This window comes from Mustelus asterias, chromosome 17 (genome assembly GCF_964213995.1).
Source record: "Mustelus asterias chromosome 17, sMusAst1.hap1.1, whole genome shotgun sequence".
Classification (NCBI taxonomy): Eukaryota; Metazoa; Chordata; class Chondrichthyes; order Carcharhiniformes; family Triakidae; genus Mustelus; species Mustelus asterias.
The window spans coordinates 70,989,707-71,015,064 of NC_135817.1; the positions used below are offsets into that span (position 1 = coordinate 70,989,707).

At 39.9% G+C, this 25,358-nt stretch overlaps 1 protein-coding gene across 6 annotated transcripts in view; it reads right to left on the reverse strand.

Moving 5' to 3' along the window:
* cip2a (cellular inhibitor of PP2A) overlaps positions 1-25,358 on the reverse strand; it is a 56,331-nt gene that overhangs the window by 13,908 nt on the left and 17,065 nt on the right. For 5 of the 6 annotated variants that reach the window (XM_078232946.1, XM_078232950.1, XM_078232947.1 and 2 more), the window contains 9 exons: positions 21,367-21,489; positions 19,802-19,947; positions 18,171-18,246; positions 16,240-16,467; positions 11,615-11,774; positions 10,630-10,771; positions 10,260-10,359; positions 5,542-5,660; positions 1,979-2,159 (listed from right to left, as the gene is read on the reverse strand). In XM_078232946.1, the coding sequence (XP_078089072.1) occupies positions 1,979-2,159; positions 5,542-5,660; positions 10,260-10,359; positions 10,630-10,771; positions 11,615-11,774; positions 16,240-16,467; positions 18,171-18,246; positions 19,802-19,947; positions 21,367-21,489 (1,275 nt within the window). Of the gene's footprint in view, positions 1-1,978; positions 2,160-5,541; positions 5,661-10,259; positions 10,360-10,629; positions 10,772-11,614; positions 11,775-16,239; positions 16,468-17,853; positions 17,900-18,170; positions 18,247-19,801; positions 19,948-21,366; positions 21,490-25,358 lie in introns of all 6 variants that reach the window. The other variant, XM_078232949.1, reaches the window with a different exon arrangement.

Here is a 25,358-nt window from a genome sequence, read left to right on the forward strand (position 1 = left end):
ATCAATCAGCATCTGGACTTAAATATACTCAGATTCATACATTTCACCAACTCCAGCAACATCCAAGGCTCCTCATTACCACCTCTAGTGGCAGAATGGTATATAGTCAGGAGGGATAGGCTGTGATTGACTTCAACATTAATTCCATAAGTTTATAAAATGATGAAGGGGATAGATAGAGTGAACGTTCAAAGACTATTCCCTCAGGTGGATGGAGCTATTACAAGGGGGCATAACTATAGGGTTCATGGTGGGAGATATAGGAAGGATATCAGAGGTAGGTTCTTTACGCAGAGAGTGGTTGGGGTGTGGAATGGACTGCCTGCAGTGATAGTGGAGTCAGACACTTTAGGAACATTTAAGCGGTTATTGGATAGGCACATGGAGCACACCAGGATGATAGGGAGTGGGATAGCTTGATCCTCGTTTCAGATAAAGCTTGGCACAACATCGTGGGCCGAAGGACCTGTTCTGTGCTGTACTGTTCTATGTTCTATAAGTAAAGTCTCATAGCACCAGATCAAACAAGGAAACTTTCTGCTGATTATCAGCTATCACCTTCCCTCGACCAGCAGTCGAAAAAACGTACCGAGATAGTAAGGGCACAAAATATATTTTAGCTGGGTGGTACATTAGAATCACAACTATGTCGCTGCCAGATTGGGCCGGTCATAGGTGGTGAGAAAACCAACATGAAGGAAAACCATGTCTGAACATGTCCTCACAAAGGTGTCACATGTGTGTTTACCCTTGACAGTACTGATTGGAGTAATTACTGCAAAGTCCTTCTGGAACCAAGTCCCACCTTCACATTGAAGATTCGGCAGCACTACCCAATAGGATAGATTCAGAAGAAATCTAACACCTCAAATTTGGGGATCTCATGTGCCTTGAGCCATTAGCAGCATCAGAATTGTGTTAAACTGCGATCTGAAGCCTCATGGCCAGATATATTCCTCACACCAGCATTTCTATCAAGCTAGGGAACCAACTTCCATTCAATGAAGAATGCCAATGAGCATGCCAGGTGCAGCACCAGACATACTAAAAATGAGATGCTAAACAGATTAAGATACAAGATTACAAGTATGTTGGACAACAGAATCATCATAGTACACATATAACCAAGCGATTCCACATTCAACAGATTAGATCAAATCTCTGGAAACTTGTCATATCCAGTTGTGGACGGCGATGGACTGTTACAACAACTAATGGAAGGAGGTGAGTCCATGAACACCCACATCCTCAATGGTGCTGGAGCTCAGTGCTAAAATGCAAAGAAAACAAGCTTGAAATATACACAACCATTTTCAAACAGAAGATGTGAATGGATAATCTCTCTCTGTCTCCACCCGAGATCCTCACTATCATAATGCAATGGAATATTCTCCACTTGTCTGGTTGTGCAAAGTTCCAATAACACTCAAGATATTCCATCTACGACTGGCATTCCCATCCACTAACTTGAATCGTTTCTCCCTTCACTTTTGGTGCAATATGGTTGCAGTGTGTATCATTTACAAGATGCACTGCTGCACCTCACCAAGAGTTCTTGAACAGCACCTCCCAAACCAGCAAGCTCTATCAGAGAGAAGGACAAAGACAACAGGCGCATGGGAACACCCACACCAAGGCGAACATCTTCCTGAATTGGAAATACACCAGTATTTCTGCATTAAAATCCTGAAACTCCTTCCCAAACAACACTTGGGAGTACCTTCACCAGCACTTTTAGGCTGCACTTACCAAAACTTTTCAAGGGCACTTAGAGGTGGATAATAAATGCTGGCCTCGCCAGTAATATCTACATCCCATGATGGAATATAAAGATTAATAAGATGAATCACTGGTCCAATAGCATTTTTAGTATCTTCTGAAAAAGTGTCAATATCTGCCAGAAGACAGTGCGATATTATAAGCAAACAATAATATATAAACATATAACCCATAATGCCTATTAACATGCAGTACAAACCTCCGTTCCTAATTGTAATTTATCAATCAACTCATGAATATTGGATCTGGCAGCACTGGTTGTACTTGAACATTTTGATGTTACAAAACTTGCTGATTGCTGGTGGACAGGATTTTTTTTCATTACATGGTCAGTGCTCTGTTGTTTATATGCATTATTGGCAGCAATGTTTTCCCCAAGCCTGAAAGGAACAAAACAGCACAAGTGTAAAATTTGTCCTCGACCATTTCTATATTCAGGGCAACATATCACAGAATCACAGATTTGTTATGACACAGAAGGAGCCTATTTGATCCATCTTATCTGCACCAGCTCTCCAAACGAGCATGATGACTAAGTGCCATTCCCCTGCCTTTCCCCCTAACCCTGCACATTGGGTGGAATTTCACGACATTTTTTTCTAAGTGCCCAGCTAGTCTGAAAATGGGAGAGTTCCAGATCTGTTTTTTGGGTGAGTTTTCACTCCCGCACCAATCGCGGACCCCCTCCCTCCCCCACCGATTGCATGCAGAGTGGCAGCCATTGGCCTGTCCCCACAGGCCCCAGCCAGCAGTGCCCAAGGGTCACCCGCATCATGCACGCTGACGCCCCGGGGGTCTTAATGGCCTCTGGCTCCATTGGCGAGGCCAACACAATTGTTCCCTGTTAATGGGGAGCAGGTGTTTTCCTTGCCAGAGAGAACCTCTCCTGCGAGGCTATAAAGGCAAGCGAGCCTGGACGATTAAGCACCAGGCTCACTAAAGACACGCAAATCACTATTTTAATAAACTTAAATAAATTAATCAGCCTCTCGCCTATTTCCGGCGAGTGGCTGACCACGTGGAAATCCGGGTGTCGTAACATCGTGTCAGTCGCGTAAACCAGTGCCAATCATGCTAGCCGCTTTATGCCCAATTTTGCAACATTTTCCCGTTGCAAAACGGGCGAAAAGTGGCGTAAAATTCCACTCATTGTTTCTATTCAAGAAATCTAATGCCCTCTTGAATGCCTTGATTAAACCTGTTTCCACCACGCTTCCAGGCAGGGCATTCCAGAGCCAAACCACTCTGTGGAAAGTTTTTTCTTATTTCACATTTGCTTCTTTTGCAAATAACTTAAAATCTGTGCCTTCTCATTCTTGATCCTGTTACAAGAGGAAACAGTTTCTCCTCATCTATTCTTTCTAGCTCCCTCATGATTAAGAACATCTCTACCAAATCTCCTCTTAGCTTTCTTCTCTCCAAAGGAGCAGTGCCAATTTCTCCAACATATCCTCATAACTGCATCTCTGGATTCATTCTTGTAAACCTCTTCTGCATTCTCACCCTCCCTACAGTGCAGCACCCAGAACTGTGCACAGTATTCCAGCAGACGTCTAACTAGTGTCCTCCTTGCTTTTGTACTCTATGCCGCTATCAACAAAACCCAGAATAATATGTGCTTTATTAACTGTTCTCTCCACACATCCTGCAACCTTCAATGATCTATGCACATATACAACCGGGTCCCTATGGTCCGGCACCCCTTTGAGAATTTTACTCTTTATTTCATATTGTTTCTTCATGTGCCTCCTGGCAAAAATGCATCAGCTCACATTTCTCCATATTGAACATCATCTGCCACTTATTTGCCCACTTCACCAACTTGTCTACGTTCTTTTAAAATTCTACACTGTCCCCCTCTTCAGTTTACAATGCAAACTTCGCATCATCCGCAAACTTTGAAAATGTCCCCTGCACATCAACATCCAGATCATTAATATATATCAAGGGTCCCAATTGCTGATCCTTGGGGAACACCACTACAAACCTTCTTTATGCCCGAAATATATCCATTTGCCATTACTTTTTGCCTACTATTCAGCTAATTTTGTATCCACAGTGCTATTGTCCCTTTTGTTCCATGAGTGATAGCTTTTCTCAAGTCTATTGCATGGCAAAGGACTGAATGCCTTCTGAGAGTCCATGAATGCCACAACAGCATTACCCTCGTCGATCCCTTCTATTACCTCCCCAAAAAATTCCAGTAAGAAGTCTCACAACACCAGGTTAAAGTCCAACTGGTGAGTGACTCACCTGATGAAGGAGCAGCACTCCGAAAGCTCGTGCTACCAAATATACCTGTTGGACTTTAACCTGGTGCTGAGAGACCTCTTACTGCGCCCACCCCAGTCCAACTCTGGCACCTCCAAACCAAAAAATGTCAGCAATTAGATAAACACGATTTCCCCTTTAGAAATCCAGACTGGCTCTTCTGAAACAAACCCACATTTCTCCATGCGACTACTAATTATCTCCCAAATAATATTTTCCGATATTGAATTAACTTGCTTATAATTACTGGGGCTATTCTTACACCTTTTTGAGCAAGGCAAAGACATTTGCAAATCTCCAGTCCTCTGGAACCGGCCTGAATCAGAGAAGACTGGAAGATTATGGCCAGTGGCTCTGAAATTTCCATTCTCACTTCCTTCAATATTCTTTGATGCATCTCAGCTGGTCCCAGTCCCTTGTCAACTTTCAGTACCAATAATCTGTTCAACATTTCCTTATCGTCAATTTTGAACCCTTTCAGGGAAAATTTCCTCATCTTTCACCATATCCAGGAGAGAATTAACACTGCAATTGTAATTACACAGCAAGGAAATTTCAAAACATACCAGAAGTTTTAAATTCAGCCAAAATGTTGAAAACAAAATATATAGGAGGAAATAGGTAATACTGGTGATGTAATTCATCCTGTAACAGATTTTGTATTGTATTTTAAGAAGGATAATTTATCAATAGCAGTTAACCTCCAAGCCATTCATTTCAGCTAATCAAACCACTGAGCCTCAATTCCATAAGTTCTTCCCATACATCAACTTAGTTTAGTAGGTGGTATATTGGATGATCTGTCTGTACTGTGATGCACTTGCAATTCAGAAACCAGAAAAGATATTGTGGGCCGCTGAAAGGGCTCATATAAATACTATGCCATGTTGCAACAAAGTTCACGCTTTTCAGTTAGATTACATTTCTTGAGTGTAATTTGCGCCATGACAGACTAAACAACATGTTTTCCCCATATTTTGCAACATAAAGGAACGTAGCTCTTAGAACTTGGCATACCATTTGAAAATGAGACATCAACACTGTCAGCTTGTTAAAATATGAACCTGCTAATTACAACATGTTGGAAATGTTCAGCAGGTCAAGTAGCATCTGTGGAGAGTGCATTGACATTTCAAGTCAATGACCAAGTCAAATCAAAGATCTTCCACCTAACCCATTTCTCTCTCCACAGAAGCTGCCTGATCTGATTATTTTCAGCATTCTGTTTTGACTTCAGATTTCTAGCTTCTGAAATATTTTGCTTTTGCTGTAGCCTAATATTTACTGTTGGTAATATTCAATAAATCTTTTACTTGTTTGTTTGACATCGCTCTGTCCACTATTTTAGTTGAGGTGTTATCCTATGCAATGTAACTAATATCAACAAAATTATATTTATTGATTTACGCTGGTTATCAAATTGATGGCACATGGTCACGATGATTCTGAGCATGCAACAGAAAAAATAAATCAAATACCTTTAAAACTTACTTTATAGCAGGAAAATCAGGCAAAGGTGCTGCCTCAAATAGGATTTTTAATGCAAACTGTACATGCTCTCTGTGTTCAGATGTCAAAGCAAACGACAATGGTGAAGTAAGTCGTTGGTCCTGAAGAAACATTAAAAAACTGTAAACAGCAATAACATCCATATTTTGTACCATTATTTAGGTTTACTATTTTAACTTTTCTCCATGTCCTCCTGGAGGGACATAAAGAATGAGAGAGCTATTCAGTGTTTAGGAAAGACAGACAGAAAGGAAAAGGTAGTGGAGTCGGATTGTTGATTAAAGAAGATATTGATACAATATTGAGGAAAGATATTAGCACAGACAATATGGAATCTGTATGGGTCGAGTTAAGAAACACCAAGGGACAAAATGAAATTGTGGGGTCGTATACAGACCACCAAATTGTAGTGGTAACGTTGGGAATAGCATTAGACAGGAAATCAGAGGTGTATGTGATAAAGGAACATCTATAATTATGGGTGACTTTAATCTCTATATAAACTGGGAGTGTCAAATTAGTCACAGTACAATAGAGGAGGAACTTCTGGAGTGTATATGGGATGGTTTTCCAGACCAATACGTTGAGGAACCAACAAGGGAACATGCCATCTTGGACTGGATATTGTACAATGAGAGAGGATTAGTTGGCAATCTAGCTGTGATAGAACTCTTGGGGATGAATGACCATAATGTGATAGAATTTTTTATCATGGGGGATGGTGAAGATGTTGATTGAGGCCAAGGTCCTGAATCTCAATAATGGTAACTAGGACATATAAGACAATCGTTGGACCAGAAAAATTACTGAAAGGAAGGACAGTGGACTGGTAATGGCAGGCATTCAAGGAACTCCAAAAGTTGTTTATTATTATTTGGCACAAGAGTGGAAAAGGAACTGCAGCCAAACCATAGCTTATAAGAGAAATTAGAGGTAGTATTAGATTCAAAGAGGAAGCATACAAATTGGCAAGAAAAAGTGGTGGACCTGAGGATAGGGAACAATTTATAATGCAGCAAACGTAAACCAAGAGATTGATTAAGGGGTAGAGTATGAAAGTAACTTAGCAGGAACATAAAAACTGACCATAAAAGTTTTGAAAGGTTTGTAAAGAGAAAAAGATTGACAAAAATGAATGTAGGCCCCTTAGAGTCAGAAATGGGGGGCTTTATAACAGGGAACAAAGAAATGACTGGACTCTGGAATGGTTTCTACAGAATGGAGAGCAAGTCTGCTATTCAAAAAAGAGAAGTACAGAGAAAATAGGAAACTATAGACCAGTGACAGACCTAATGTCAGTAGTAGGGGAGTTGCTAGAGTCTTTTATCAAGGATTTCATAAAACAGCATTTGGAAAGCAGTGATATAATCAGACAAAGTCAACATGGATTTACAAAGGGAAATCATGCTTGACAAATTGACTGGAATTCTTTGAGGACGTAACTCACTGAGTTGAACAGGGAGAACTGGTGGATGTAGTTTATTTAGACTTTTGACAAGATCTCACATAGCAGTGTACTATGTAAAGTTAAAGCACATGGGATTGCGGGTAATGTCTCGAGATGGATAGAAAGCTGGTTAGCAGACAGGAAGCAAAGAGTTGGAACAAATCGATCTTTTTCCAACTGGCAGGCAGTGACTAGTGGGGTATCAGCAGGATCTCTGTTAGGACCCCAACTGTCCACATTATATATTAATGATTTGGATGAGGGAACCAAGTGTATTATCACCACATTTGCAGAAAGGTTGGGTGGACGCTAAGCTGTGAGGAGGATTCGGAGATGCTTCAGTGTGATTTGAAAGGCTGAGTGAATGGGCATTTGCAATATAATGCAGATAAATGTGAGGTTATCTACTTCAGTAGCAAAAATAGGAAGGCAGATTATTTGAAAGAGTGTAAATTGGGAGAGATGGATACTCAGTGAGACCTTGGTGTCCTCATGCATCAGTCACGGAAAGCAAGCGCGCAGGTACAGCAGGAGGTAAAGGCGGCAAATGGTATGTTGACCATTATAGCAAGAGGATTTGAGCATAGGCATAGGGATGCTGCATTGTAATTGTACAGGGCATTGGTGAGGCCACACCTGGAGTACTGAGTGCAGTTTTGGTGTTCTTATCTGAGGAAGGATGTTCTCATTATAGAGGGAATGCAACAAAGCTTTACCAGGCCGATTCCTGGACTGGCAAGACTGCCATATAAGGAGACACTAATCTGGTTAGGATTATATTCATTTATAAGAGTGATAGGGGATCTCAGAAAATTCTAACAGGGTTCGACAGGGTAGATTCAGAATGAGTGTTCCTCATGGCGGCAGAGTCTAAAACTAGGGCTCATAGTTTGAGGACAAGGGGTAAATCTTTTAGGACTGAGAGGAGAAATCTCTTCACCTAAAGAGTGGTGAATCTGTGGAATTCACTGCCACAAAGTAGCTGAGGCCAAAACGTTATGTGATTTCAAGAAGGACCTAAATTATAATGAATGGCAGAGCAAGCCCTAATGGCTAAATAGCCGACTCCTGCTTCTATTTACTATGTATGTTTCTATGTATGACAGAGACTTATGATGAAAATTAAAGATAATGGATAATTTACACAATTTCCTTACAAAGGTAGTATGTGCAAATATCATACCAGGTGGCTGGACTTAAGGTATAATAGTTTCAAAACGAAAATAGAAATATCTGAACAGGTTCATGGATATTAAATTTTGCAATTGATTAACAAAATGTCTCAGAAATAAAGGGGTCAATTTAGATAGAATGATTTGTGGAATGTTTGGCTTTTTCTGTATTAAATATGTTACGAAATAGAAACAAAAAAATATTTTAAGTGTCATGGCACTTTAGAAATAATATGAAGCTTAATCCACATAGACATATCTGAGGGCCAAGTCCTAATCCTTGCAGTACCCGACTGATTACGGTCTTTTAACCTGAAAATGAACTGTTTATTGCTCATTTGTTTTCTGTCTGCTTACCAATCCTCAATTCATGATAACACATTGCCCCGATTCCATAAGTCTTCATTTTGTGTATCTGGTAGCTAAGTACTACAACTTCATATCCTCGTGTTTAGATGCTTGAGAAATTGTTGCTGATTTACTGTTAGAATGAAATTTCTGGAGGACAAATTGGACAACATTCTGATTTCTGCATTTATCTGCACATACAGATGCTGGAAGTTGTTGTCCAATTTGCTCTAAAAATGGTGAGCCTAAATTATCATTATGTTCTGGTCCCTACTAAACACACTAGAAAAAAATAGGGCTTATCCATTCAAGCGAATTTTTAACAGCAGGTAAGTTTTAATTACTGCGAAACAACCTCTGACATTGAAAATTTGTTGTTTCAAGTATGAAATTGCATTTCTTCCGTTTTTAATAATAATTAAAGATATAAAAAAAGTTTATCTTGTCAACTCTTTTATATCTACATGACTTGCTTGAATTAAAAATGCTATTTTGAACTGGCTTCGACTCAGAGTGCCTCAGTGAGGAGTTGATTTAAGGCATCATGGCATTGCTTCCTCTGTTGCTTGTTTTCATCCTCATGACTTTGCCACACCCAATTTCCACAAGCTTTCCCAGCTCTATAATTCTCATTATCACTCCATTCTACTTGCACTGGCATCTTATAAATCTCTTCCTTTCCCCACAAATCCCCAGAATCCACCTACTCTGTGATGGCTGGTCCTGCAGCTACCTGTGTGAAGTTGTACGAACTAAGGAATAGCATGATGGGAAAATTGGTCAGCTATTTGGTACAATATAAGAACAGCTGACCAAGGCTATTTCAAAATGCCAGACCCCTGTAAGACTTGATAAGGCTGACTCCGCATCACTTAAGGATGTATGAATAAGACAAGAGAAGGTCAGGGATGAAGGAGTCACTGACCTTTTTCTGTTCCATCAAAGGACAAGATAAGGGTATGAATGATGAGACAGAGAGTTCTAGGAGGTCAACAAGTTATGACATGATTAATGACATTGCTTGTGATTCTATTACTAAACGAATTCCTGAATATGCTCTGGTCACGCAAACTGATAATGATTATGTATAAATACTGAACTGATTCTTTGTGTAATTGCGAACTTGAGGAGGAATTAGCAAGTTGTACCAACTGCTCTCTGAACTCAAGTTTTCAGCCAAAGCTGCATGCAGTCTTTCGTAAATAAATATTAGTTGCTTTGTCGGAACGAACTTTGCTGAGTTTTTCTATCACAGTCAAGAAGCAGGAAAGTTTCCACTTCAACACCTGGTTTCTAACGTTTGGTATGCCCTGCCTAAAACTCACCCAGAGGAACATTTTCTGGTGGCAGTGAAGTTGGTAACTAGAAGACACAGATTTAACGTGATTGGCAAAAGAATCAGAGGTGTCATAAGGAATTCTTTTCAATCAAGTATTGTGCTCTAGAACTGACCAGTGATCTTTGTTGAGGATGGCAGCTATTAGACTCCCCATCATGACCTCAAGTTGCCAAGCAAAAGCCCACAAAAAAAATCAAAGGCACCTGCAAGTTTAATGAATGGCAAGTGCCATCCATTCACCACAGCATCTTACCCTGTGCTACCTAATTGTGACATTTTTCTACAAATTTAAGACGAACACTTAACAAGCAATACATTATTTTTAATTTGAATAAAGCAGAAAGAAAAAAGATATCCCATAGAAGTTGTTTTTTAAACCCAGTCTAAGTATTACCTGCAAAATCTTATAAAAGCTTGCTTCCATGTTCGGCACCAACTGTTTGACACTGTTCATAAGGCTGAGAGTCTTCAGGACAACATCTGCACCTATTTTACTGTTAATGTAGAGCAGGAGGAGAAAAAGCACCAATTCAGAAAGATGTCAATGAAAAACTCATTCTAGACTCCAAGTGCTTGTTATAATTAACTTCCATATATAGTCCCTGATAAACATAAACGTGTCAATACTCCATGAAAGAATTTTAAAATTTGAGCTTCAACGGATTGAGCTTCATAAATCCATTTCCTGTAGCTAATACTAGAAAACAAAACTATTTGGTAATTCTGCTTTTTCTTAAACTTTGCAAGGCAACCCCACTGCTTACCATAGCTCCACATCTGTGATATTGCTTCGTAGGCCAATTTCCATCCTATTGTATGTGAATTGATATTCCAGAATTGAGACACAATTTCTGGCTGTGAGAACCTTAGCAACATTCAATTTCATTGTTTCATCTCCACAAAGCAGTAAAACATAGTTAAAGAAAAGGACAAATGTTTTGTTCATTTCCTGCTCCTTCAAATACAGCTCAGCTTTACATGCTACAATTTTAATAGTCTGAGATTGGTTCTCAAGTCAGTAGGTTGTTCTCTAGTCAGGTAAAAATACAAAATTGTAATGATCCCAAAAAAATTGATCATTTAGTATTTGTCAAATTATACACAAGTTTTAGCATCAGGAAGTTATACTGTCACTCAATGGATTATTTTCCATAAAAAAAACATTTTGCCAGTGCTTTAGAAAGGCTTGTGACATTGATAAATCATTAAGCTCAACTATCATAAACAAGACAAGAAATTCACAACGGTATAACATGCCAACTTCTATAATGACATCCAGAACAAGGAACACACTCAAAATGATACGACCAAATTGGTGGAATCTAAAGTCAACAAATCAAGTTGTTACATTGACTAATTTGTTGTTTCCTAGTTGAAGGATTAGAAACAATATTTTGCTTTAATATATACACGAGCACTTGGATTCATATAGTCAGCAATCATAGTGTTTCACCCCTTAGTCGCAGGATGGATGTATTTAGCTGTGTATAGGGGCTGAAAAAAATGAAGAATATTCTGCATCAAGACTGAAGAAAATCTCAATGTTGAAAGTTCCCAAAGTGAAAGTTCTTCACATCGAGTACATTTCGCTGTATTTTTGCCCAGAATGTAAATTTAATTAACAAGGACAAAGTTCAATGACCAGAAATGCATATAACCAATGGACAGAAATAGCTCAGAATTTAATTCCTTCGCGATCTATTTAAGTGCTCAACAGTTCACTTAACTGCATCTAATCAGAAAGGATATCTAATAGGACATCAAGAGCTTTTGCAATTCGATCATATTTCTTTTTCGTCAGCGTGTCCTCTTGGGCATGATCTGGAGTCTTTAACTGCTCCAGGATTACAGGAAAAAGCAGCGCCATAAATGGTTCAACTGTAGTCCAAAGGGTACAATCCATTATTTCCTGCATAATGTTACAGAAAATAAAGTTTAATTACACAATAAGTCCAAGTCTGGGATAAACTATTTCATTAAATTGTTCATTGTTCCAGGATAATTTTGGAACGCAAAGAAAATCTCTAGTTTATTTTCTCCACTTCCAACTATCTCTTTAAATATCTCCCTCCACTACCCCCGTCACAATCATCTTCAAGAACAAGTGGAAGGAAATAATGGACTTCTTTATCATTAATATCGAAATCAAAAGTTCAACCGCATCTATTGCAACTTCCCTTCCTATTCAAGTAAAACTTGACCAAAAAGTTAAAGATTAAAAAGCACAAAGGAGTGGGGCTAAGGACAACAGGATGAAAATTCTAACAATGAAATTAGAATGAATTTGAAGTAATTATTTTACTAGAGGAGCAAGTCTGCCAAGAAATTAGAAACGTGCAAAAACTATAGAGTGGTTAAACTGGGGGTCTTTTAATTATCTATATATTCATTGAGATAATGTTAAGGTGAAAGGAAAGGAGTACTTCCTTGACAGGCACGTTTTGGTCCAATAAGAAAGGAGAATTTGCTAGATATGATGTTGAGAAATAGGCCAAGCGGAGCAAAGGTATGTGGGGGAACACCTGGGTAAGAATCATCACTGCATCACATTTAGATTAGTAATGGAGAAAGGCAACAAACAATCTGAATTAGAACTTGTAAATGGAAAGTGGGCTATCAATGGGATGTGGGGACAGCGAGCTAAGGTAAAGTGAAACTGAAGCTAGCTATAGGAAAAGTTGTAACAGGCTAGGTACATTCCAACAAAAGAGAAAGTTAGGACAACTAGAGCCAAGGTTCCTTAGATGACATGGAAAAGAGCGAGATAGAGAACAAAAGCAGACTTTAAGCGGCAGGGGTGGGGTCTATTGGGGACAAAGAGGGTCAGCCCCACCTAGAGGCACAGGACAAAGCTAGAACCCCTCATGAGTACTTTGAATCAATGCTTACAAAGGAAGAGAATGTTGACCAAACATTGGTAGCATAGGAGATGGCAGAGGTAAGGGATGTGGTGAAAATTGATAGGCAGAATGTACTCGAAAGGCTGGCTATGCCGTGACTGGATAAGCCATAGTAGTTGCTAAAGGAAACAGGAAGTGGATATAGCAGAAGGATTTGACTTAAAATCTTCCAATCTTGTGTAGATACATGGAAGGTGCCAGGGGATTAGAGTGGCTAATGAGACACTTTCATTCAAGAGTGCAAGGACATTTATAGTAACCATAAGCCAGTGAATTTAATATCAGTGGTGGATAAAATTTCAGAATAAACAGAGGAAAAAAAATCAACTGGAACTTACTTGAAGAGGTGTGCATTATTTGAGAGCCAGCATGGATTTGTACAAAGCTTGACTAATCTAGCTGAAGTTGAGATAACAGGAAAGGTTGATGAAGGGAATGTGATGGGTGTTGTCAAATGGTTTCTCTAAAGCCATACAAAGTACCACATAATAGGTTGGCTGCCAAAATTGAGCCACATGGAATCGGAGGGTTGGTGTCAACTTGGGTAAAAAATTTGCTTCAGCACAGAGAATAACGAGTCGTGGTAAATGGCTGTTTTTCAGATAATGACTTGAGCTAAATTTCCCAATGATATCAAGCTTGGAAGTTGTGGCATAGGATATTATCAGTTGCAACAGGACAAATGGGCTAGCAGAATGCAAAGACAAATGTCAGATGGAATTTAAGACACAATTGTGAGATGATGCATTTTGGCAGAAGGGAGAGTGTAGTGTTCTCCAGTTAGATCAAGTATTAAACTGTCTAACATTTCTTGGGTAAGTATCTAGGGTACATCCTACTCACCTAAACCAAATCTTCGCCCTGAGCTCAGAGGTTGGAGAAATTTGCGGAGGATCCTAGGCAGCAGGCAATCAGCCACTGCAAGTCAGGACTTACACAGGGACTTGACGCACATACCATCTTCAACAACCTGGAGACAGGAAGATTTGGGCCATTGAGTGCACTTAGTAAAGCATCTGGGACCTTGGGCTTCAAAGAAATATTGAGCATAAAAGCAGAGAAGTTATGCTGTCTTTATAAAGCTTTGATTAGGCTACAATTAGATTACATCTAACTCTGGTAATGAAATGTTTAGCAGGGTCCTTAAGAGAGTGCAGGGGAGATTTACTGGAATGGTTCAAGGGATGGAGGAATTTAGCTACAAGTTAAGTTGGAGGAGATGGCTTTACTCTTCTTAAAGCCAAGGAGACCGAGGTGAGATTTGATGGAGTTATACAAGATTATGGTAGAGTTAAGGTGGAGAAGAATGAGCTGTTTGCCACTAGCTAGGGGATACATATTTAAGCTTTGGGGCAGGAGTTGAAGACGTGGATGGATGGGGTGGGTAGGGGGAAACATATGATCCTCCATAAATATCTCCAACCCCCAAGCTCAGGGTGGGAATTTGGCCAAGGTACCTGGGATTTACTCCGATACATACCTAGGAAATGTTGGACAGTTTAATATCTGATTTAAGTCAGTAACTCCACAATTGATTTTCCACAATTGACCACACCTCCCCCAGACATTTTGAACACAGGTGTAGTGATCTGGAACACTGCCTAATTAATAGAAATTTTGAAAACATTAAACATACTATGATTACAATGGAAATAGGCAGAAATCCCACAGTGATCCAAAAAATGGTGAGCGAACCTACATTTAAAAAAAAGAATAACGCAACTGTGATTCATGTTTCATTATTTATCTATATAGTGCAAGTGTTCTGATGATGGATGCACTCTATGGGCCGAGGAGATGAGCAAAAACAAATATACTGACTGGATTTTCCACTTAGTTTAAACTTTAAATACAATGCCTGGCGACTGAGAAATGATAATGAATGATAGCCTTGGATAACCTTCGAAACTACACACAACTGAAACTTGCATCATATAACAGCAACAGGAATAACCCTCTATTATCAGCACTAAAGTTCATTAGTATACAGTCAACCTGAGCTCATTTGACACTGTTTAACTGCGGAAGATTAGAGGTACAATTTTGAAACAAAGTTGGATGTTTATGCTTGCGTTTCTCTCCCTTCATATTACTTGTAAACATTAGGAAAGAATGCTTGTTGAATTTTCCAAGTCAAGTCTGATGTAACGTTTGCTGCAAATATAGATACGGTCAGGTGGTGAAATAGGGCATTATAATATGCCATTGCTAAACTTTATTCTGCAAAGCTATAACTTCTAGGCAGAGTCCACAATTAAGTCAGAACTAAAAACATAAAAGAAACAGGAGCAGTAATAGGCATATTGCCCCTTGGATTTGCATGATCAATCAAATGGATCATAACTGATCTAATCTGGGCCTCAACTTCACTTTATTGTCTGCTCCCCATAACTCGCAATTCCTTTAAATTTGAAATTTCTCTCCACCTCAACCTCCTGATCTGAGTTAGAGAATCCAAATACCAATGATGCTCTGAGAAGAAATTCTTCATCTGTCTTAAATGAGCGACCCCTTATTCTGAAACTAAACCAGCCTCCCATCCATTGACCCTGTCTACACTTCCTGCTGCCTCGGCAAAGAGCCAGCATAATTAAGGACGCCACGCACCCAGTCGAGAAAAAGATACAAAAGTCTGAGGTCACATACCAACCGACTCAAGAACAGTTTCTTCCCTGCTACTGTCAGACTTTTGAATAACCTACCTTACATTATGTTGTTCTCTTTCTACACCCTAGCTTTGACTGTAACACTACATTCAGTACTCTCTCGTTTCCTTCTCTATGAAAGGTATGTTTTGTCTGCATAGCGCGCAAGTAACAATACTTTTCACTGTATGCTAATACATGTGATAATAATAAATCAAATCAGATCAAGCCAAACCCAGTTCTCCACAAAGTAAAGTATTCTCTCAGTATCCATCCTGTCAAGCCCGCTCAGAATCTTATATCTTTCAATAAGATCACCTCCCAATCGCCTACATTTCAATGAGCTTTCTCAACCTTTTTTTCATATACAACACCTTCAGCCCAGGAATCAACAAAGTGAACCTACAAACTGCCTCCAAGCATATCCCTCCATAAATAAGGAGACCAGAACTGTAAGCAGTTCTCAATTTGCCATCATAATTACTTGCTGTAGGAGCATGCTAATTTTGTGATTCAGGTGCGAGGGCACGTAAATCCCTCTATAACCATAGGATTCTATACTCTTGATTTAACTAATATTCTTTTGTTATTCTTCCTACCAAAGGGGATAACCTCACATTTTTCTACATTACACTCCATCTGACAAATTTTCATTCATTCATTTAATCCTTTGCAGACATTATCCTCTTCGCAACTTGTTTTACCATTTATCTTGGTACTGTCAGCAAACTTGGCTACAGATAAAAGCATAATATTTTGCTGGGCATTAGGTATCATAAATACATTTTTCCCGTCAATCATTATTTAGGTGCATTCAAAGAATGTGTACCTCAAACAGCTCCTTCAGAAGAACCAAAGCCAACAATGAACACCTCTCAGAGTTCTCTAGTGGTTGACTTGACCAATGGATAAGAGTGATAATTGGCTCTGAAGGTTTAACATGCGACTTGAGGCTAGCTGTTGTAATCCGTTGCTCAGAGGAGGTTCCAAACATTGTATGACACAATATTCTCCTGAGACTGCTCACTGAACAGAAAGCGAGAAGGAGTTCAAGGATCTGTGGGGGAGAAAAGTTGCATTAAACCAAATTTTTACACAACATTCAAGATGATATTGAAGCACTATGGTGCCAATTTAACTTTAGCCTCTATTTTTCTGTATCCCTCTGTGCACTCTTATTATCTACACATCACTGAAGACCAAACGATTTTTAGCTGTATTATATTACAATTGTGCTACTTGTTTTAAAATTGGTTACTTTAAAGTCCATGCTGCCTGTACTATACCATCTGTTTGTTGCCTTTCCTTGGGATTGAACATTACTGAAAGATCAAATTGGATCCACTCATACCAATGAAGTAAAATTAACTGTTTGGTGTTAGCTCTTAATACAGAAAAGAGAAAAATCAAGAATCCATTCAGTGCAGAAAGAGGCCACTCAGCCCATCAAGCCAGCACTGACAACTGTCCCACCCAGGCCCATTCCTCCTCACCCAGGTATTTACCCTACCAATCCCCCTGACACTAAGGGGCAATTTAGCATGGCCAATCCACCTAACCGGTATATCTTTCGACTGTGGGAGGAAACCGGATCACCCGGAAGAAACCCAGACACGGGGAGAACGTGCAAACTCCACAGAGAATTGAGCCCTGGTCTCTGGCGCTGTGAGGTAGCAGTGCTAACCACTGTGTCATAGTGCCGCAAGAGATAAAACTTCAAATGAATTCATTAAGTGTATAAACTCGGACAATGCAACATCCTTGTAGGTAGCAGTGAGGTAATTCACTTTGGATCAGAGAAGGATAAATTAGAATATTAATGGTGAGGAACCAGCAGTTTTAAAGGAGAAATTTAAGTGTCCATGTACACAAATTTTTAAATGGCTAATGGAATGCTAACTTTATCTGCAAGGCAGTGGAATTAAACTTACACTGCATCTGCACACCTTGGTCAGACCTCATCTGGAGAATGAGGTTCAGCTTTGGACACTGACCCTCAACAAAGATATAGTGAAATTGAAGGAGGTGCTGTGCAGATTCACCAGAAGGATAACAGGACTCAATGTGTTCAATGAGTCTAGCTTGCTAGTTCCTTCAGTTTATAAAGAGTGAGATGATCTAATTGAGGTGTTTAAAATGATATGGGAAACAGTAGGGTGGATACAAAAAAAACTATTTCTTCTGGAAGAATCTTGAACAAGAATGCACAATCTGAATCAGAGCTGAGTGGTGCAAAGGAAATTGAAGATAAGGAATAACCTAGTTTCCGAAGAATTAAAGATTGCCGAGGTAGGTTGGGAAGAATTTTAGAGATTTGAAAGAGATAATCGGGACTTTGAAATCAATTTACAGGAGCACTGCAAGGCAGTAAAGCTCTGAAGAATTAAGATAATGCAAGTGCAGGTAAGGACACAGTCTGAAGTATTTTGAAAATGTTGCAAACCTCGCAGGCTGGGTATGTTAGAGAAATTGAACAGGAAGGGAACATCCTGTAGCACCACAAGAACCATGTAGGGAGAAAATGGAGAGAGAAAAAGTATTTACATTCATTCGAGTAAGGTTAGAAAATTTCTTCAAGATTTAAACAAGTTTAGTTAAATTATGCAGATTATGAAGCAAGTATCATGTTATAACAAAAACAGTATTAGCAAAATCACTTTCAAAGATAACAGTGCAATTCTAAACGTCAAAATCCTTTCTAACTTAAATAAACATTCCTTCTTACATTTGTGATACACCTGAGAATTAAATAGCTCATACCTTGGCTGCTGAATTGGAGTCCTTACCGCGCAAAAGGCCTAACACTTGACCCAGGCATGATTGAAAGTGTTCATACCTAACATGAGAGAAAGAACTTGAACATCAAGTCACTTTTTTTGCAACATCCACCATATTCTTACATTGCTACAATAAACATATCTATTCTGCATGAGGAAAAAGACTACGAGATGACATCATAACAATAATGTTAAATCAAAACATTACTAGGGATTTGCATTTTTGAGGTTTAACAAAATGAAAAGAAAGAAAGTAGCAATTATAAGCATGGAAACAAGACAAACAATTTATAGTTATTTCATTGTAAATTTGAGCAAAGAAACAGGCTCCAGCATAAAGGAACACCTGTCCTTCCTTCAACTAAATGCTGTTCACTAATGGAGTGAATCCAAGAATCAAAAAGTCAGCAGTTATTTGGAGTTGGTGCTATCCTCAAAGAACTTGCACACAACGGACGAAACTTCTTGACAATGTTTCAAAATAGTGGACTCAAATTACTGCATTTACTACAGAACAGTTGGGCCAAATCAAAATTCAAACTTGAGTTCCGTGTATCTAAACTTAGATTTCCAAACAGAATACCAAGATTAGAAGAAAGAACTTCCAGTGTATAGCACTATCAACTTCAGGATGTCTGAAAGTGCTTCATATGCTTTATAAAATTACAATGATGTACTTTTGAGGTGTAGTCAATATTGTAGTACAGGAAATATGGTAAACAATTTGTAATGAACAAAGTCTCTGAGATAACGACCATACCATTTAACTTTGCAATGTTGGTGAAGGATAAACATTGGCCTTAAATTTTCTCCAATAGGATTTCTTAGAAGTCAGACCTGGTCCAGATTTAACTTTACATTCAAAAGACAGCACCTCTGTTAGTGTAGCAGTCCCTCAGTGCAGCCGAGACTACATGCTTAGTCTCAAGTACAACTTGAACTAAAACTTTCAAATTCAAAAGTTGAGCCTGCTACCATTGAACTAAGATTGTTTAGATTACATATTAGTTCTATCTCAATAATTTGACAGTTCCAAAGTACTCCCTTAGTTTTGTTTGGAATACCATCCTAGTCTGGAGTAAGATTCAAACCATAAACCTTCTGATTTTGAGTTAAAGATTGGCATCACAGGAGTTTGAGTTGATGATTGCAAAAAGCACAAAAAATTTGAAAAAACTGCCAAATGGGTTGTTAATGCCCTACACAGCCAACAGTCAAACATCTCCTCTTCAGTGGCAAGTCAGTGATGTTACTTCAAGCCTCTGGGGATTGAAGAAACCTGAAATGGCTGATCTTTATAAATCCAAAATAATGAGATTTTTAAGCTTATGACGTATTTACAATTGTATTTTGCACAAAAAGATTGGGCTGGGAACACACCGCATTCTCCTGAGATGTTCCTTCCCATTTCAAAATTGTAGATCTGAAGGCATCATGAGAGTATTGTATATCAAAATAACTAGCTACCAAAACATTTAATTTAAAGTTGAAAAAAATTAGATGCACAGCTAATGAAATTATTAAAAAAACATTACAGTTATTTGGCATTAGTTGCTCCTTGATCAGATAGTCCTGGGCGCAATTTTCATACAATGCCAGCAAAGAACACTCTACCTTTGGAGGAAATCTGCAATCTTGGGATTCTTAAGGAGATCCACCAAAAGATCTACGGCATATTTTCTGGTTAATGTTCCATCTCCATTCACCAGAATATTAAATATAAGTTGAAATGTCTGGTGAATATTCTTGGCATGAAACAGCTGCATTTAAAACAGAAACATTGAGACACAGAAACCGGAATGAGAGAATGAATACACTGGTATGTCCTTCTATTGACCAGCAACAAACTTAAAATAATTTGAATGTCAAATTGTTTTATGCATGCAATGCCTCCCTAAAGGCACTTGGGGGAGCTATGTATACTCGCAGGTACTCGCAGCGCTCCGAAAGCTTATGGTATTTGCTACCAAATAAACCTGTTGGACTTTAACCTGGTGTTGTGAGACTTCTTACTGTACTCGCAGGTCATCAGGTAACTATCTCTACTGCAATGTTTTCAAACCCTGCCTTCTCCACCCCTTTAGTTAGATGTCCACAGTGCACAGAAACTCTCCAACACTTGTAAGAAACTTGTATACTTATAAGATTGCTACTCAGTATATTTCGCAGAAATGTAATGCATACACACTCCCAAGAGCTTTTTTAAAAACTTACCCAAGTGCAAATAATGGCAGGTTTAAAAAGCCAAGACTTAAGAGTCCAGGAATGCTGATCATGTTTAAGTAGCCCAAACTAGTTTACCTGATCTACCAGTCTGTCCATCCTTCCTTTCATTAAAACTTTTCATACCCATATTTGCACCCTACTTCCTTCGATCCTACTAGCTCACATGACCTCTCTATTTCCATTATCTCATTCAGACAAAGACACCTTGGATTGCTTCTTTGAATCCACACCACTCACATCCCTGTTCCAATAGCACTTCCTTCCACATCCACCTGCAAAATAATTCTCCTGCCCAAGTCACGTAACGAAATACTCAAATTTACAATTGTCTAGTCTTTGGCCCTCCATTCTCTGTGATACTTCTATCACTAAGCTAATCATACCTTAACCACAACCTTTAATACCCTTCTCTCCAGTAAAACCATCTTTCGCCATGGTGATTCCCTGAACACAGACTTGGACATTTATGAATACACAACTGGTTTAGCCATTCATCAACAAAGTCTTGCTGGGGCACATCCAGCACAATAAGGTCTTATCCTCTTCTGGCAAAACTGCTCGCTACATGTAGGGTTTCACAGCTCCACCTCACCATCACCTCTTCAGTGCTTTGGCATCAGGCAGATTGCTTGTTCTATACGGGGACTATAATGAATTAAAATTGAATTAACACTGGGTAGACCAAAGCTAGTATTTTCTCCACCAATCCTCTCCACACAAACTGTTTCTTAGCCACCAATGCCAGCCTTCTTTCTGGCCATTGTCTCAGGGTGAACTGGACTATATGCGCAGCTTCTGTGCCTTATATGACCCAGTTTTGACCCATCCTCTCCACCTCTGCCTACTTCTATCTCTGCTCTTGCCCAAGTCTACACTGACCTATAATGGCTCCCAACCCATCAACAACAGGAAGGTTCAAGAACAAGATCAACAAAAGGCATTTCAGGTCTTACCTTTTCTCCAACCTCTTCATTGAGAGTTACGCTTGCCAATATAGAAAGTGCAAAAACAACCACCGTCAAACTACTGTGAGCTAAGAATTTAATAAGAGACCGATAAAATCCTTTTACGTGGTTCTGTGGAAATACCAATGTTAAAATGAGAACATTCAATTAAATGTTTTTTTCCAATTGATCAAATACTTTAAAATCTATTATTATAGTCTGCTCAATTTGAAGTTTTAAGCTTAAATTATATTAATTCAACTTGAAACTACAAAATAATACCACAGATTTAAATGTACTTAATTTAAATTTCTTCCCCAAGGACCAGTACAACACACTGCAAACAGTGATTATCAGGTTCCCAAGTTCTGGATCTCTCCCATTAAAGTGCAGTGTTTCACTGTGGAAACAGTAGTTTACATGGCTACCCAGAAGAACAAAACTCCTGCCACCTGCAAAAATCAAACATGGAGGAATGCCCAGGTAAATAAAAGCTGTAGGACAGAAATTTAGCATTTTGCCACCATCTTCTCTACTTACAGGAAAATAAAGAGACGATTGTCACCCAAAAGGAAATGATCAACATCTTAGCTTGACCTTGTGCCAGATCAGTTTTGCTGAACTAGATCATGTAGGCAAAAACAACTAGAGGTAGGTTCTTCACTCAGAGAGTAGTAAGGGCGTGGAATGCCCTGCCTGCAGCAGTAGTGGACTCGCCAACATTAAGGGCATTTAAGTGGTCATTGGATAAACCTATGGATGATATTGGAATAGTGTAGATTAGAGGGGTTTTAGATTGGTTTCACTGGTCGGCGCAACATCGAGGGCCGAAGGGCCTGTACTGCGCTGTAATGTTCTATGTTTATGTTCTAGCCTTCCTCTAATTTTTTGTCACATGTATTAGCATACAGTGAAAAGTATTGTTTCTTGCACGGTATACAGACAAAGCATACCGTTCACAGAGAAGGAAATGAGAGTGCAGAATGTAGTGTTACAGGCATAGCTAGGGTGTAGAGAAAGATCAACTTAATACAAGGTAGGTCCATTCAAAGGTCAGACGGCAGCACGGAAGAAGCTGTTCTTGAGTCGGTTGGTATGTGACCTCAGACTTTTTTTTTCCCGACGGAAAGCGGCAGAAGAGAAGGTCCTGGGTGCGTGGGGTCCTTAATTATGCTGGCTGCTTTACCGAGGCAGCGGGAAGTGTAAACAGATTCAATGGATGGGAGGCTGGTTTGCGTGATGGATTGGACTACATTCACGACTTTTTGTAGTTTCTTGTGGTTTTGGGCCGAGCAGGAGCTATACCAAGCTGTGATACAACGAGAAAGAATGCTTTCTATGGTGCACCTGTAAAAGTTGGTGAGAATCATAGCTGACATGCCAAATTTCCTTAGTCTTCTGAGAAAGTAGAGGTGTTGGTGTCTTTCTTAACTATAGTTTCGGCATGGGGGGGGATTAGGACAGGTTGTTGGTGGTCTGGACACCTAAAAACCTGAAGACCTCGGCCCTTTATACTTCATCCCCGTTGATGTAGACAGGGGCATGTTCTCCTCTACGCTTCCTTTATCTTGTTGACATTGAGGGAGAGATTATTGGCGCCGCACCGGTTCACCAGATTCTCTGTCTCGTCATTGAGATCCGACCCACTACAGTGGTTCGTCAGCAAACCAATTTTATCATGGCCAAACTTGAAAATCGAATTAGAGGGGAATTTGGCCAGTCATATGTGTATAAGGAGTATATTAGGGGGCTGAGAACACAGCCTTGTGGGGCACCATTGTTGAGGATAAAGTAAAGTTTATTTATTAGACACAAGTAGGCTTACATTAACACTGCAATGAAGTTACTGTGAAAATCCCCTAGTCACCACACTCCGGCACCTGTTCGGGTACACTGAGGGAGAATGCAACATGGCCAATTCACCTAACCCGCACATCCTTGGACTATGGAAGGAAACTGGAGCACCCGGAGGAAACCCATGCAGACATGGGGAGAATGTGCAGACTCCACACAGACAGTGACCCAAGCCAGGAATCGAACCCGGGTCCCTGGCAGTGTGAGGCAGCAGCGCTAAGCACTCTGCCACCGTGCTGCTCCATGATCATGGAAGAAGTGTTGTTGCCTATCCATACTGATCCAAGGTTAAACAAACTTGGCTTGTCAGAAAGGATGAGCAGGTGCAGTGAAGTTTCTACATTGTGATCAACCAGTTCAAAATCTGCTGCTCAGTAAACTTCAGGTCAAAACATGGAAAGTAAATAACTTACTTGTAGAAAGAGTCAAAACCTGGACGAATGCTAAAACCTGAAGACAAGTTTAATGCTGACAGAATATCAGTAAATAATTAAATACTTAATGAAAATAACTCAGGGGAGGGAAAGGACCCCTTTAAGTATTGCATCTCTTATTTTCTATTATCTGTCCATGTTCTTCCTACCAAAATGCATCACCTCACACTTCTCCACATTGAACTTTATCTGCCATGTATTCACCTTCTTCACCAAATTATGCAAGCAGCTCAGTTTTCTGAACCTGTGTTGGAGGCCTTGGTGGAGGATCTGAAAAAAGAGCTACCGTGCTGCATCCACAGGGGTCCAAAAGGCCAGAAACATTATGAAAAGGCAGTGGAGGCAGGTAACTGTGGTCATCAATGCCAGATTCTAGTCCCAAAGAATAAGTTGTAGTGTCACAAGAGGTCTAATGTACATGGTAACAGTCTGTGAATGCATCAAGTACCATGTCCTACCACTGATGCACAAGCCTCAGTTGCTACTCAAATAATCAGAACCCCATTGCTCACCTAGCAGCAAACCATCAGGATTCATACCTAATAAACCCTCAAATAGCAGGGTTGCAAGCCTCATATCTACATCTCATGCATTGTCAGCTGTTCATAGAATCCCTACAGTACAAGAGGCCATTTGGCCCATCAAGCCTGCATCGACAACAATCCCACCCAGGCGCCATAACCCAAAGTATTTATCCTGCTAATCCCCCTAACACTAACGGGCAATTTATCATGGCCAATCAACCTAACCCACACATCTTTGGACTGGAGGAGGAAACTGGAGCACCTGGAGGAAATCCACGCAGACATGTAAACTCCACACAAAGTGACCAGAGGCTGGAATTGATCCCAGGTGCCTGGCGCTATGAGGCAGCAGTGCTAACCATTGTGCCACCGTGCCACCTACAACAGTCACATCACTCAGGCATATTGTATGGCACTCACTGACATCACTCACCCTTAGAGGTGATGCACACCCAAAGACTGCAGGAATTAACCGGAGAAGGGGGCACGACTGCATGCTCTAACCCCAATGGAGGAGACAATGACAGCAGCATTGGGAATGCCACAACTGAGGCCATGGCCACCTGCAAGGTTGAAACCAATGAAGACAATGGAATCCACATAACTAATTCTTTTCTCAAATTCCACTTCATCATACAATCTCATCTGACATACAAGCAGCAAATGGTGTAAGAATGAACCTGTGCCTTTCCTCCTCTTCACCCATGTACCTCGTCTTTTCAGATATCCAAGAAGTGCAACTTGGTCAGGCAGTTGAGGAAACCAAGAGTCATGAGGTCAGCATCCTGTCATTTGAATTCACATTTGCGGCCAAAAAGCCCAGATACTGATACGTGTATATAAAAGGATAGAATAGGGGCAGGATCTGCACATTGAGAGACACCGCCCTGGCTACAGTGCATTTGTGTCCAGTTTCAAGGATAGCATAGGTACCAGCTCACCAGGGCATCAGACATGAGTTCTGCAGCTCACAACTCTGATGAACATTTCAATGGGGCAGGCTAGAGCAGGCAGCCAATAGGTATACACAACAGAATTCATTGCACTTTGAAAGCCTGTACTCAATGGTTAAGGAATATGGAGGAATCCAGCACCAACTTGACAGAAGATTTTGCACACAGCTTAGAGCTCAGCCTTTCCAGCACGGAAGTGATGGTCAACTCTTATCAATGCATTGTGGACCCAATCA